Source organism: Rhea pennata, chromosome 1 (assembly GCF_028389875.1).
Source record: "Rhea pennata isolate bPtePen1 chromosome 1, bPtePen1.pri, whole genome shotgun sequence".
NCBI lineage: Eukaryota > Metazoa > Chordata > Aves > Rheiformes > Rheidae > Rhea > Rhea pennata.
This window is the reverse complement of record NC_084663.1, coordinates 123,193,155-123,206,375: the sequence shown is the minus strand read 5'-3', so window position 1 is coordinate 123,206,375 and position 13,221 is coordinate 123,193,155. Positions and strand designations below refer to the sequence as shown.

The 13,221-nt window shown below is 35.8% G+C and overlaps 1 protein-coding gene across 8 annotated transcripts in view; it reads left to right on the top strand.

The window, feature by feature from the left end:
• The window catches only part of KDM6A (lysine demethylase 6A), a 158,802-nt gene that overhangs the window by 65,745 nt on the left and 79,836 nt on the right, over window positions 1-13,221 (top strand). For all 8 annotated transcript variants that reach the window (XM_062599581.1, XM_062599574.1, XM_062599564.1 and 5 more), the window contains exon 5: window positions 11,941-11,999. In XM_062599581.1, coding sequence (XP_062455565.1) covers window positions 11,941-11,999 — 59 coding nt within the window. The remainder of the gene's footprint in view (window positions 1-11,940; window positions 12,000-13,221) is intronic.

Sequence of the window (13,221 nt, the reverse complement as noted above, 5' to 3'; positions counted from 1 at the left end):
ATTCCTAAACTTTCCTGGAGACAGATTTTAGAGCTCTCAACTTTTAGTTTTCTCAGAACCTTTTATTGTAAGAAAAACTGATTGTCAGAGTTGAGGAAAGAATAGTGAATTTTAAAAGTTTTGGATTCCTGCTTCAGGACAGTTTTGATGTTTCTATTAGTTTTTCAGGGTTGATTTTTCAGAAGCTAAACTGTTGACAGAAGAAACTCAGTAACATAAGCTAGAGCAGCAGTGATACAATGATAGGAAGAATAGGGATTACTGGGGCAAAGAAAGATGAGCACCAGAGTAGATGGAGAGAGAGCTAAGCAGAACAATGTAGGATTAGCAAAGAGAAGGAGCAGAGTGGAAGAAATGTCCTATCACTTGCTTGTTTAGTTTTTTTTTCCTTTGTTCGTTTTGTCTTTAGAAATGTAAGGTTCTTAAACTCACTAGTGTATATATTCACTGTGTGGGCTGAAAATTTATTGATGTACAGTTTTCTGTTAAGAAATGCTGATTTGATGGAATTGAAATATTCTGTGGGAATGGTTGGTGGGCTGCCCAGCTGCTATGCTTTGCTTTTGGCTGCTGGCCATTATGTCTGCTCCCCCAGCTGCCTGTCATGTGGGCCTGTTGGCTTGTCTGTTGTATCTTATTTTAAGTATTTATACATTCTAACAAATAAAACAGCAAATCACCAATTAGAACCCCAGTTAGTGATTACCACTAAACCAACTGCAGTCTCAATTAGAATATCATTTTCTGTAATAATTGATTGGTATCTAACTAGCAATCATTAATCAGTGATCTTATATTTTGTTACTTAATTAAACCTTTAAACACCACATTCTGGTTATAGTGCTTGTGATATACTGTGGAAAAAATATACAAAAATATGGTGTGCAGTAACCTTCTCCACTGGATTTTATTGTCTAGTGTAAAAGTCAAGGCAAAGTTGAAGTGATCAGTGAGATTTTTTTTTTTCTAAAAATGGAAATTTAGGATTTTGTTTCACATTTGGGTTTCTTCATCAGGTTTCTTCATGAGCAGCAAAGTTAATGAAGCCTAACTAATGATAGACTTGTGTCTGACCTTTAGCACCTTCTATCCTTCCTTCTTTCTCCCACTTCTCTTTGTAAGCACACATGCGCTGCTGTTCCTTTGGCTTTCCCTGTGAAACATCCTAAATGACATCTCGTCCCCCATAACATCTTCTCTGGGTAAGAGAAGCATATGTGGGGTTTAAACATGGGCTAATAGGTTAACTGCCTCTCGCCAAAGGGAAGATAGTAACTGAGTTCGGTCTACTTTCTGAAAGTAGGCCTCTTGGTTTTGGGGGCTGTTTTCTCTGTTGAGCAGCTAATTTATGTGAAATTCTGCAAGGTTTTCATCTCTGATACGTCTTTCTCTTGATGAAATTCATTAGAAGGTGACCAACAGATTGAATAGCTACTCAGGTGGAAAAAAAAACAGATAAATAACAACTGTATTCTTAGTCAAATTCCCTAAGAATTCAATTCAGAAAATTTACCTTATGCAGAGTTCTAGATTCAACTCAGTTCTAGTTATTGCCTACCGCAGTGTGGTTTAAGGCTTAAGAGAGGAACTATGGACATTTGTTTCTTTCTTTCTTCTTTTGGTCTGTTTTCCTGTATTATTTCTCATTGGTTTGCTTGTCTGCATTTTTATCACTTTTCTGTCATTGTCTCTTTCTGAGTTCAGCTTTTCCACTCCCGTTTTGTCTGGAATGCCTCCAGTAGAGGAGCTGTATAATTAATGAGGTTTAGGCTCTTTTCCATCACAGTAGTAATTCTCCAGCAGTGAGAAAGTGACAAGGAAATAATGGTGCTACTTGTAAACTCAGTGGGATTCCTACCTTGGCTGGAAATTGGTGGAAGAAATGGCAACACAAGAATGTAGAATTCCATACCAGTTATTCTGTCTCATTAAATGTTTTGAATAAGAAGGTAAGTTTAAATGATCTCAATCATATGCCATACAAAATGGAATGAAACATTTCAATAAACTGGCTAAACGTCATCTTCCAAAATAAGATGTTGCAGTAGTGCTTGTGTGTGTGCGTGAGAATACGTTACTTTCTGTACCTCAATTGATAAGATTTGTAGAGACCTAATATCTTTTGTTAGATCAGTGTATATATAGTTGAAAAAAGAGAAAAGCTTTCACATGCCAAGTCCTTCCTTGAGTATGGAGTAAGAGCCATAACCTTCAGAGAACATAGAGGTTAAAAAGAATGTCTTTGAGTTCTTTTTAACTTGCTTATGCTGATCAGTACTGAGGACCCATCTCTAGCATATACATAGAATAAGGAAGTGCCTACATGACAGCATTATGGGGGAATCTGTTGTATCTTTTCTGGGAAATCACAGCTGAGTGCCTCTCCACAGAGCAGTACACTAACACATGCAGCATAGAGATCAAACAGGAGGAATTAGAAACCTGCGTGTGCTTGCAGAGTTGCAATCTCATTGGGATCACAGAAGTGTCATGGGATAGCTCACATGGCTACCGTGGAGCTCTTTGCAGCAAAGAAGGTTGCTAGCACCCTGGGCTGCGTTAGGCAGAGTGTTGCCAGCAGGTCGAGGGAGGTGATCCTTTACCCCTTCTCAGCCCTGGCGAGGCAGCATCTGGAGTGCCGTTTCTAGCGTTAGCTCCCCAGTAGAACAGAGATGTGAACATCCACAGAGATGTGGACCCTCCAGCATATGTCCATGAAGGTGATTAAGGGATTGGAGCATCTCTCGTATAAGGAGAGGCTGAGAGAGCTTGGACTGTTCAACTTGGAGAAGAGAAGGCTCAGGGGGAACTTGTCAATGTGTATAAGCACCTGACAGGGTGGGTGAAGAAGATGGAGCCTGACTCTTCTCAGAGTCTCAGTGAGAGGATGAGAGATAATAGGCATATACTGAAACACAGCAAATTCCATTTGAACATGAGAAAACAGTTATTCACTGGGAGTTTTCAACACTGTAACATGTTGCCACAAAGATTGTGGAGTCTCCGTCCCTGGAGCTTTTCAAAACCTAACTGGATATGTCCTGGGCCCCCTATTCTGGCTGACCATGCTTGAGCAGGAGGGCTGCACTAGACTATCTCCAGAAGTCCCTTTCAGTGTCAGTGATTCTGTATGAGGGTGGTCTGCACATGAACATGATAGTTCAAGAAAGCATACATATTGCTATATGGTACTTGTTAATATAGATGTTCTATATATGCATTTCAGATCCATTATAAAAAGTGTGATATGAATAATTCACTGATCCTTGGGCATTCTTTCAGTGACACACACACACAGACACACACACACACACACACACATATATATATATAAATATATATATATATATAGAATGACTCAAATAGTTTGAAGATTTTGAGTGATTTTTCTCAATAAGTATTTTAAATCCTAAAATCTACATTACAAAAAGACTATCAGATTGAAAGCATCTTGTTAGGTGATCAGAGGGTGTTTTTCTTGGGTTTTTTTTTGGTTTGTTTGTTTTTTTGTTTGTTTTTTGCTATTCTAACCTAGGGCAAATTGGATTCATTACTTAGAAAAGGACTCCAGTGTCAAATACAGCTTTCCATTTGGAGCCATGATATTTAAGTCATCTTAAATCATATTCAAACAAAATAGATAGATTTAGAAGCTCCATGATTATTGTGGCATTCACTGAATGAAAGTGCAGTGAATTTAGCTAGATGAATCTCCTCTATAAAATGACTGTCAATGTGAATTTAACCTTTGTATGCTGCACAATGCCTTTGTTGTTGACTTGGATTTTCAGGAAAGTATTCTTCTCTGTTAAGACATTGTAAATTATTTGAAAGTGTATGAAGTGGAAAATCAAAACCTCCCCCCCATATATATATAAATTACATCAAAATTAAATTTTACAAGCCTCAATAGAAGTCACATAAATCAGATACTTACACTTGAGGTCCATATTTAGACATTTACTAAGCTGTTTGATCTAATAACAAATTTGAGGAGGTATGCTATTTGATTGCATTTGGTATTGCATTTTGTCAAATACCAAAATCTGTTTATGAATAAGAGAATACCCACAAAGCTCTCCATATTCAATTGATTGTTAAGTAACAGATTTGATTTTGTTAAAAACAGATTTTGTTATTGTTGCTGTATCTCCATATTGAAATGATCACTATAAAAGATCAGGACACAGCATATAACTCCAAAGGATTTTGCATATATGAACATATCTTGAATTAGTTACCATATCGTTTTGATAATTCACTAGTAGTCTTGTCTTGATACACGTATTCTCTGTGTGACAAGATAAATTCTTTACGGACAGTAGTGATAAACCACAAACAGTGTGAAACTAGCCTCCATCTTCAGTTTAACCAGACTTTGCCAAGTGTGTCTTAGTCCATGAGTGAAAAATGGTAGGGCCCTAGTGTTTCAGAGATGTTGAGTAGCATTTGTTTAGAGAGAAATTATAGGGGATGGGGAAATTAATCATGAGTGGGGAGTTTCGAAGGCTATTGACAAGCACACTGTATTTGCTAAACATGGGGTTTGAAGAGTTACAGAGTGGCTGAGGTTGAAGGGACCTCTGGAGAGCATCTACTCCAACCCCCCTGCTCAAGCAGGGTCACCTAGAGCACATTGGACAGCATCATGTCAAGGTGAATTTTGAATATCTCCAGAGAAGGAGACTCCACAAACTCTCTGGCCAACCTGTGCCAGTGCTGTCACTCTCACAATAAAGTAGTACTTCCTTATATTCAGGTGGAACTTCCTGTGTTTCAGTTTGTGCCCATTGCCTCTTGTTCTGTCGCTTCATACCACTGAAAAGAGTCCAGCCCCATCCTCTTGTAGACATTTGTAGACATTGATAAGATCCTCCCTCAGTCTTCTCTTCTCCAGGCTAAACAGGCCCAGCTCTTGCTGCCTTTCCTCATAGGGCAGATGCTCCAGATGTCTGATAATCTTCGTAGCCCTACGCTGAACTCTCTCCAGTAGCTCCATGTCTCTCTTGTACTGGGGAGCCCAGAACTGGACACAGGACTCGAGATGTGGCCTCACGGGGGCTGAGTAGAGGAGCAGGATCACCCCCCTTGACCTGCTGGCAACACTCTTCCTAATGCACCCCAGGATAGAAGGCAGAATAGGGAAGGGAGAATAGTCAGTAAAAGATAAGTACAATTTACAAGAAAAAATTTCTTCGTATTTTGCATTAAGATTTTAATGAAGTACTTTTCTGTGAAAGAACTGTTTGGCTGTAGGAACTGGTCATGGTTCCCAAAGGGAAGATTCACAAGCAGCTGCATTTACCTGTGTCATGATATCATGGTTTTTTTGTTCCTGAGTGAAGTGCTTAATCTGGCCTACTTTCTGTGGATGGATCAGCTTTTTGATTGGGGGTGAAGAGTACCATCAGAGATGCTAAGGAGAGGGCAACAAGTTCAGTAACCTGTGAGTCATTCTGAACATTTCCTTAAAATACTTGTTCAGCTCAACTTACTTACTTACTTACTTCTGAGTTTATGATGTAGTGTGTAACTTGTGATAATGTAAGGTTAGTTAAGACTTGAATGAGATGCAAACAAGTTGTAATCTTTTCTCTAGTTGTTGAAAATTATGTATGTGCATCCTATCTGTAATGTAAAAAAAAAAGTGCTTTTTTTTTTTTTGTATTTTTGCATTTTTATGAATTAAGAATGGTATATTAGCTGGTCTGTTTCTACAAATGTAGTAGGTATATTTTGGCAATGTTTACTTTCTGAAAAAATAAACTTCTCAGACATGATGAAAATTACTTTGTAGTTGTTAACCAATATGTTACACTGATGAATCCATTGAAAATGTCAGAGAGCATATTTGTCATAGGAATAATGACTTTCATATATTAATTGCTTTCACATGGCTCCTAGGATGTAGGCACACACCTACAATTTTTTTGAATGCTGTTATCATACAAATATGTTTTATATAGCTTTAAAGATATTTATGTAGATCCTTTCATAAACGTAATGATTTTCCAGATAGTAGAAAATTTCTTGAAGACCTTGAAGCCTTAGTCAAAGCTAATGCTATTCAGTTGTAACACAACCATTACAGAGTTCTTAGTATTTTTGCAGGTGTTTGAAATATGTAGAACATATAGATATTTCTTTCTTGTATTTGTAGAAATCTAAGCAAATTGTATTTGAACCCTCCTCTCTTTCTCCCAAATCCTTATAATCTTTGCAACTGGAACTGCTAGAGCTTGTCAACTCCCAAAGGTATGTAGCTGTTTATGCATAAGAGCCTAAGTGGAAATTTTTATGCAGTACATATTCTCCAGGGGATGGTTAATAGTATCAGGAGGAAGTATTGGATACTATAGTGTCAAAACTTCATCTTTATTTTTGCAGTGAAGAAGTAAACATGTTCACACATTTGAACACAAAAACTGTTCTCATACTTCAAACAGGTGTCTGAGAGACCCTAAGACTGCAGGGCATAACCTAAACTATAACTTGTTTTCCTAGTTAGGTTTCCTGAAGAACAGTGGCCCCATGCCCACATGCATTTTCTGCAGACTGGTTTAATGTGGGCCAGAAAGCAAATTCCATTAGAACTTAAGCCGCAGTGAAAGTGGTGTTCAGTCTCTTACTGAATGCAGTTTTAATATGTCATCAAAGACTTTGGTTCTTGGTGATAGTAAGCAAATGGAGAATAGTGACTGCTCTCACAAGGGTGCTGAACTTCATCCTTTCTCTATACTCTTCTCTCAGGCTTCCACTAACCAACTGTAAGGGGACTTTGTTTTTTCTTTCTTTTTATTTCTTAGTATGGAAGGATATATTCTGATTTCTATCTAAATATCATCAACTTTTTAATAGAATAAAGAGATTATTTTACATAAATTTGTCCCAGGTCCCTGGAGTCTTAAAGAAGAAATGACTTATTTGCCTACCTGTATCAGTGGTTAAAGACCTGTATGAAGAAGGTTGACAGGCAGGCTGATACTTTATGTTATTATCCATCCTGCAGCAAACCACAGAAGTTAATTTCTCTTGAGTAAAACATTTTTATGTAGCTTAGGGGCTGATAAGCATTAGCTTTTGCATGTAGGTTGCCTGTGTCATTGTAAAATTTCTGTATGATCAGCTTTCAGACATAAGTTCCATAGAGCATTTTCCTGTATTCTTTACTAGCTCTTACAGGTGTTTTGGAGTTACTGTCTCTTGCAGGATTTTTGCAATCAGCCACTTTATACTCAGGGTTTCATACTTAGCAATCTGGTTGGAGTTGCATTTTTTCTCTAGGAAATATTTTATAATTTACCTGAGTTTTGAACATTCAAAACATTACTGCTATTTCTGTGGGGCAGATGGTGACGCATCTTGGACATGGAGTTGAATGAGGGATGTGGCCAACTTTTAAGACCCTGTATCTAGGGTTTCATTCTTTGTGTTTTGATAAATATTTTGTTAGCAGCAGTGTTGGCTGAAACAGCTTTTAACTTGTTTCATTTTCGTTCCACTGTTTGACTTGTGCTGATAAATTTGTTTATGAGAGGCTACACAGTGAACTTTACTGGGGACTGATCCAGTTAAAATTCAATTTTTTTCTTGGATATTAATAACTTGAGTCACTTACTGCATGCTACAGATAGTTTTATCAGCAAACATGAGTAGTAGTGCTATACAGAGAATGTTTCTAACTCAGCAAACTGGCCAAACTGGTCAAAATTTTTCCTTTTTAAGTTGGAAAGTCCCAAGTGGATACTGCCCTTAGGCTGCTTAGACTCTATAGCCTCTTTTTCTACTCTCAGACTTTCTAAAAGTGTCTACTGAACAGATTTTCACTCGCAAATGTATTTTTTGTGTTGTGTTCTTATGTTTATAAAACTCCAATTTGGACACGAACAGTTGATAACTAGGCCTCACAACTGGTGGAGGCAGATTAAGTATGTTCCTAGCAAAAATTTCTTGGGCCAGATATGGCTGCTATAGAGTCATTTTTTAAGTCAGAATGTCAAATATGACAACTTGTTACACAGATAGGTGCATTTTTCCAAGTCTACTTTTATATTAAAAAAAATGTAACAATTGGTCTGATTCGATATCTGTCTGCCAGAAGCACTATTTACATGCTCAGAGATGCAGAAAAAGTCTTCATGGCCTCAGCTTGGCCTGAAATAGCTGGAAAATAAATATTGAAGATCTGTTTCCATCTGCTGCTTTGAAGGGACTACTATCTGTTTGTGAGGGTTAATACAGAAGGTTTGTGAGAGGGACTGTATTTTAGTCACTTGGTAATTCCCCACCACCACCACCACCCCAATTGCTTAAAAGAAACACAAAAAAAGATTTCTAATTTGCTTATTGAGCTCAGTTACATAAAATGATATATGAACATGTATTATGTCTTCTGTATACCTATCAAAAATGCTTTATACATTTTTGTTAAGTATAATTGAAATAGTGCTCAGCATTAAATGGTGCATGTAAGTACCAGGGAGAACAATACAAACTATTTTTTTTTAATTGCATAAGCTGGTGAAAAGGAAAGAGATATTTGAGCCATCTAGTGGTTGGTATGAAACATTTTAACATTGTCAGATTGTAGAAAATGTGAATGACAACATGAAAATAGATTTTCTAGTTGGTATGCTTTTCATTAGCGTATCTGTAGAATAAAAAACCAGATACTGAACTTCAAATTTCAGATAATGTTCCTGTCTATAGCTTTTTTTCATTTTACTGTAGGTTTTACTGAAGAAAGATCTTTATTGTAAACAATAATATAAAACTTAGATTTAGAACTCAGAATGAGTTCTAATGAGCTTTGTTAGCATGAGATTAGTCTTCAGAAATTGTGAGAATTGTGAGGAAAAACTGTAATAAAATAATTTTGTTCACTACATTTTATTTGAAAAATGCTTGGGGGCAAGTGGGCTTGTATTTTACATCAGCAGCTATTTTTAGCAGGATCTTGAATAATAAGGCTTGAATCCAGATCTTATTTTTAAAAAGTCGTATTTGGTGCAGAACATGAGTGGCTATTTTTTTGTGAAATACTTCAGTCCACATATAAGGAAGAGAGGCAACTGAAAACAGATTCCTTTAAGTGGGATGTGTTTCTATTAAGTGGGGTAAGATAATCTTATGATATCAAGACAAATCAGAAATTCAGTTACAGTGCAAAAGAATGAGCTGCAACCTTTAATTTGCATTTTACTTGGGGAGGTGAGGGACAACCTGTAAGCTTCATGCAAATATGATCTCTTAATAACATGTAATAATATAGCATTTGTGATCGCACTTGGTCCCGATGTGCACTGAACTGTTGTAGCCTTTGATGTTGGCTGTTACGTTGTCTGCGTATTGAACTTGATAGTATTTCACAATACAAGCAGAAAAGTTAGTTGCTGAAGTAATGAACTTTGTATGGTTCAGTGTGTATTATCGGTGGAAAAATGTTACATACATTGAATCAGAACCGCTGTAATATCTTCCAGTATCCATGAAAGCCTCATCCAGCTTTAAACCCAGATTAAAGGATATTTTTAAATCTTTAAGACAGATCTAATGAACAATCAACAAGCAGTGCTAATGGTGTTACATATGGTTTGAGCTATAATATTTCATAACAGATGGATGTGATCCATACTGACATTTCAAAATTTGCATCTTTGTATATTTGAGGTAAATTATTATATAGTCTTAAATCCTGACCTGTTTTTTGGAGGAGAAGACAGTGATAACAACAAATTTTTAAGGTCAACTACAAATGCATTGTAAGGAAAATGAGAATCACATACACTAAAAAAGAAAAAAAAATCAGAAGCTCAGCCACAGTACAGAGGAAAACAACAATATTCAATTTGTATTTTACTAGGGGGGCAACCTGCAAACTTCATGCTAATACGATATGATAATTATGTGTAAACAAATCTCCTGCATTTTGGTCTTGTCATGTGCCTTGAATATTGAGTACTGTTAACCCTTAAGATCCATACATCAGCTGGATGAATTTTCCCAATATATGACAAATTTCGACCCTGAATTCTAGTAGATGTCAGAAGAGGAAATTAAATTCTTTGAAGACTGAAGGGGTTTCAATTGCCTATCTCTCTTTTTCTTTATTTTTCCCTTTTATTTTCCCCCTCCCGTTGATTTTTGCGGTGTGGTTATAAAGGGTTTTTTTATTCTGAATCTTAATGTGATCTAGTCTTCATTCCAAATTTTGAATTTCTGAAGTAGCCCTATACAGTTCTGTTTTGTTTTGTTCCACAACTGAGCGTGACCTGAACAGAAAAAAGGTTGCTACATGCCTGCTGTGTTTTTGCAGGCTTCTGTGCTGCACATGTCAAAATCTCTTATCTCCTATTGTCTTGCTTTTTTTCTGCATTTAAAATGATTCTTTAAGCAAGATATTATGTATATTCACTTTTTCGGACTTGTCTTCGTTCCATTTCCAGAGCATGCTTGCAAAATGGGGAATACGTGGAGTGCTGAAATAAGGATCTTTTGTCTTTATGATGTCCGTGCTGTATTTTCGTTCCATTAAATGGGAACATGGTTTTATGGCAATATTGGAGTATCATCTTTTTTTTTTTTGTATACTTTCTGCTTTCCTGTAGCGCTTTAATCACCACAGTATCTGGTCATAGTGCAGCATTTTCTTGGAACTTGTCCATTGCTCAAGCTATGATTTGATTGTGTTCACAAAAGGATTTTTGGCATTTCATTTTTTTTAATTTGCATTTAAAAGATGCAAATGAGGTATAATGAAGTGGTAATATGAGGTCTTGTTTTTGGTGAATGCTACTTGTTGAATTATATTATCATTACCAGCTACTTTTTGGGAGAAACCTGATTGCCTCTTACACATATGGACTGGGTTTAAAGCATAACTACAATCCCTTTTTTTGGGGTTCCATAGAAAGTTGAGCTGTGGAAGCAGTAAATGCAAGTCAAGGAGAGATTGTCTTGACCAAGAATCTTGGACAGCAGAAGTACCATCTCTTGCTGATATGTCAGAGCTTTCTGTTCTTTGGGATGTATTTATGGCTGTTTAGAACTAGAACTGTACATAATAAAAGCCTAAAATGTGTCAGAGTCTGTATGTATGTTTTCTTCTGTAAATAGTGGAGTAGCTCTGCTAGCTAGAAAAACAATTGTATTGTAACATAGCACTTTTCAAAAAGCAATTTCTTTTTTTTTCAGTAACTTAGGAAGTATGTAATAATTATTTGTAAAATTGGGTAATTAAACATTCATTAAACCCAGTAATGTCACTTTGGAAGCAAAGCACAGCTTTTTTGAAAAAAATGGGAGAGGAATGGATTTCTGGAATCAGAATATTGCATATTTTATTTTACTAAAAAGCAAGGAAATAGTATAATTTTGATCAAGGAAAAAAGAATACAATTGTCTTAGATTTGAAGCTAATGGTCTTGTTATTCAAAAAAAAGTTAACACTTTAAGCATATTTTCAAATCCGTATAATATTTTGCTTTAGACACTGAAATCAAAGTGTTTATTTTTGTGTAAATGTGAATTACTACACTTGTGGTGATATGTTACAAAACATTTTCTCTCACATTAAATTGCTAAAAACCTTTACTCTGTCATTTACTTCCCTCTTGTTGTACAAGTAGGTTAAACCACATCAGTTTCACTGATGCAGAAATACTTGAATAATGTTATTGTTCTTATTTTTCCTTCAGAGATACCTTTCTGCCTTTAAATTCAGAATTAAGATTTAAATGTTATGGAATTTTTCTTTTTTTTAAATCTCTACCTCTCTTCTCATTCATTTGCTTTTGCTCTTCCTCCTTTTCAAGATGAACTTTAAATATGAGTATCTTACAATAGAAATAGAATGTCTAAAGATGAATAAATTATTGAAACTCAACCCATACCATTTGGTTGGCATATCTGGGTTTTAAATGTTGTTTCTTTTCTTTACAGAATGCTGCCTTTTTATATGGCCTTGGTTTGGTCTACTTCCATTACAATGCCTTTCAATGGTAAGTTGGAATAAACTAACAATATCAGGGCATTATGCTGTGTTTCATTAATAGATGAATATTTCAAGATTAGTTCGCTGTTAGTGTAGAATAGTTTCACTTTTTGTTGTCCAGTTATCATGTTTGAAGACAGATTGCCCTGGATATATGTCTGAGTTACTGTAACATACTTACAGCAGCCACAGCAGTTGCTTTAATAGGAAGGCAATTTCAGAAGAATTTTAGCTTCCATAATGTAAAATGAGTATTTAAAACTGACTTATGGTCACAGTTTTAAAATTCTAGCAGACCTTTTGTGTGTGTGTTGGGGGGGGGGGTAGAGAGTTTTTTCAGTACCTACAGCATGAGAAGGACTGGAATAGACTTGAGTCAATGGAGTTCCACTGACAGGTACTCAAATGGTCACTGGTTAATAGTAAGAAAAGTGTAGCTTATTATTGCAGAGGCATGGTTGGTATCATTGAGAAAAGTCAGAAAGGTGCAATGTTTAGGTCAGTGCTTTCTTATATAAAGTCGACCAGTTTATCTTCTTTTGCAGTCTTTCATGTGGATTTCAACCTGAAATGGTTTCTTTATTAACACTTAGTAGAAAAGCTGTTAATAAAATAAATGGGATTTTAAAGACTTGGCTGATAACTAAAAGGTTTATCATCATATCGGACTGAGCATGCTTGAAGTTAAGGAAGTCATAAGTGACTAGTGATGGACAGTATGGAGCAGTAGAATGAGATTTTTTTTCCTACTAAATTGTTGATTCATCAGAAGTTTCTATATGTTTTTAAGATGAAAGATTTGTGCTTCCCTGAAGGTGTTATAAATGAGCTTTTATTCTTCATATTAAACTAAACCGATTAAAATAGGAGATCACAACTTTGAGATTTTTGATTTTATAGCTGAAATTTTGATTTTACAGCTGAAATTATTTTACTGTTGATAGTGGTGAAGTGTATGCTGTATATTCCATACAGAAATGCACATAATGATTTTACAAAAGAAATTAAATTATTTTGGGGATTATGATTTTACCAGTTGATGACTCCAAAACAATTTCATTTAAAAATGTAGCTTGATGCATTTAACAAGAAAAGAAGATAAAAAGTTTCAGAAAACTTGAAAATCTTTTTACTGTTTTAGCAAAATTCAGCCAAGACTGATCACAGTGTTAAGTTTCAGAATCTTCTTGTTCTGATGCAGGCTTAACTGCATCATTTAACATTCAAGA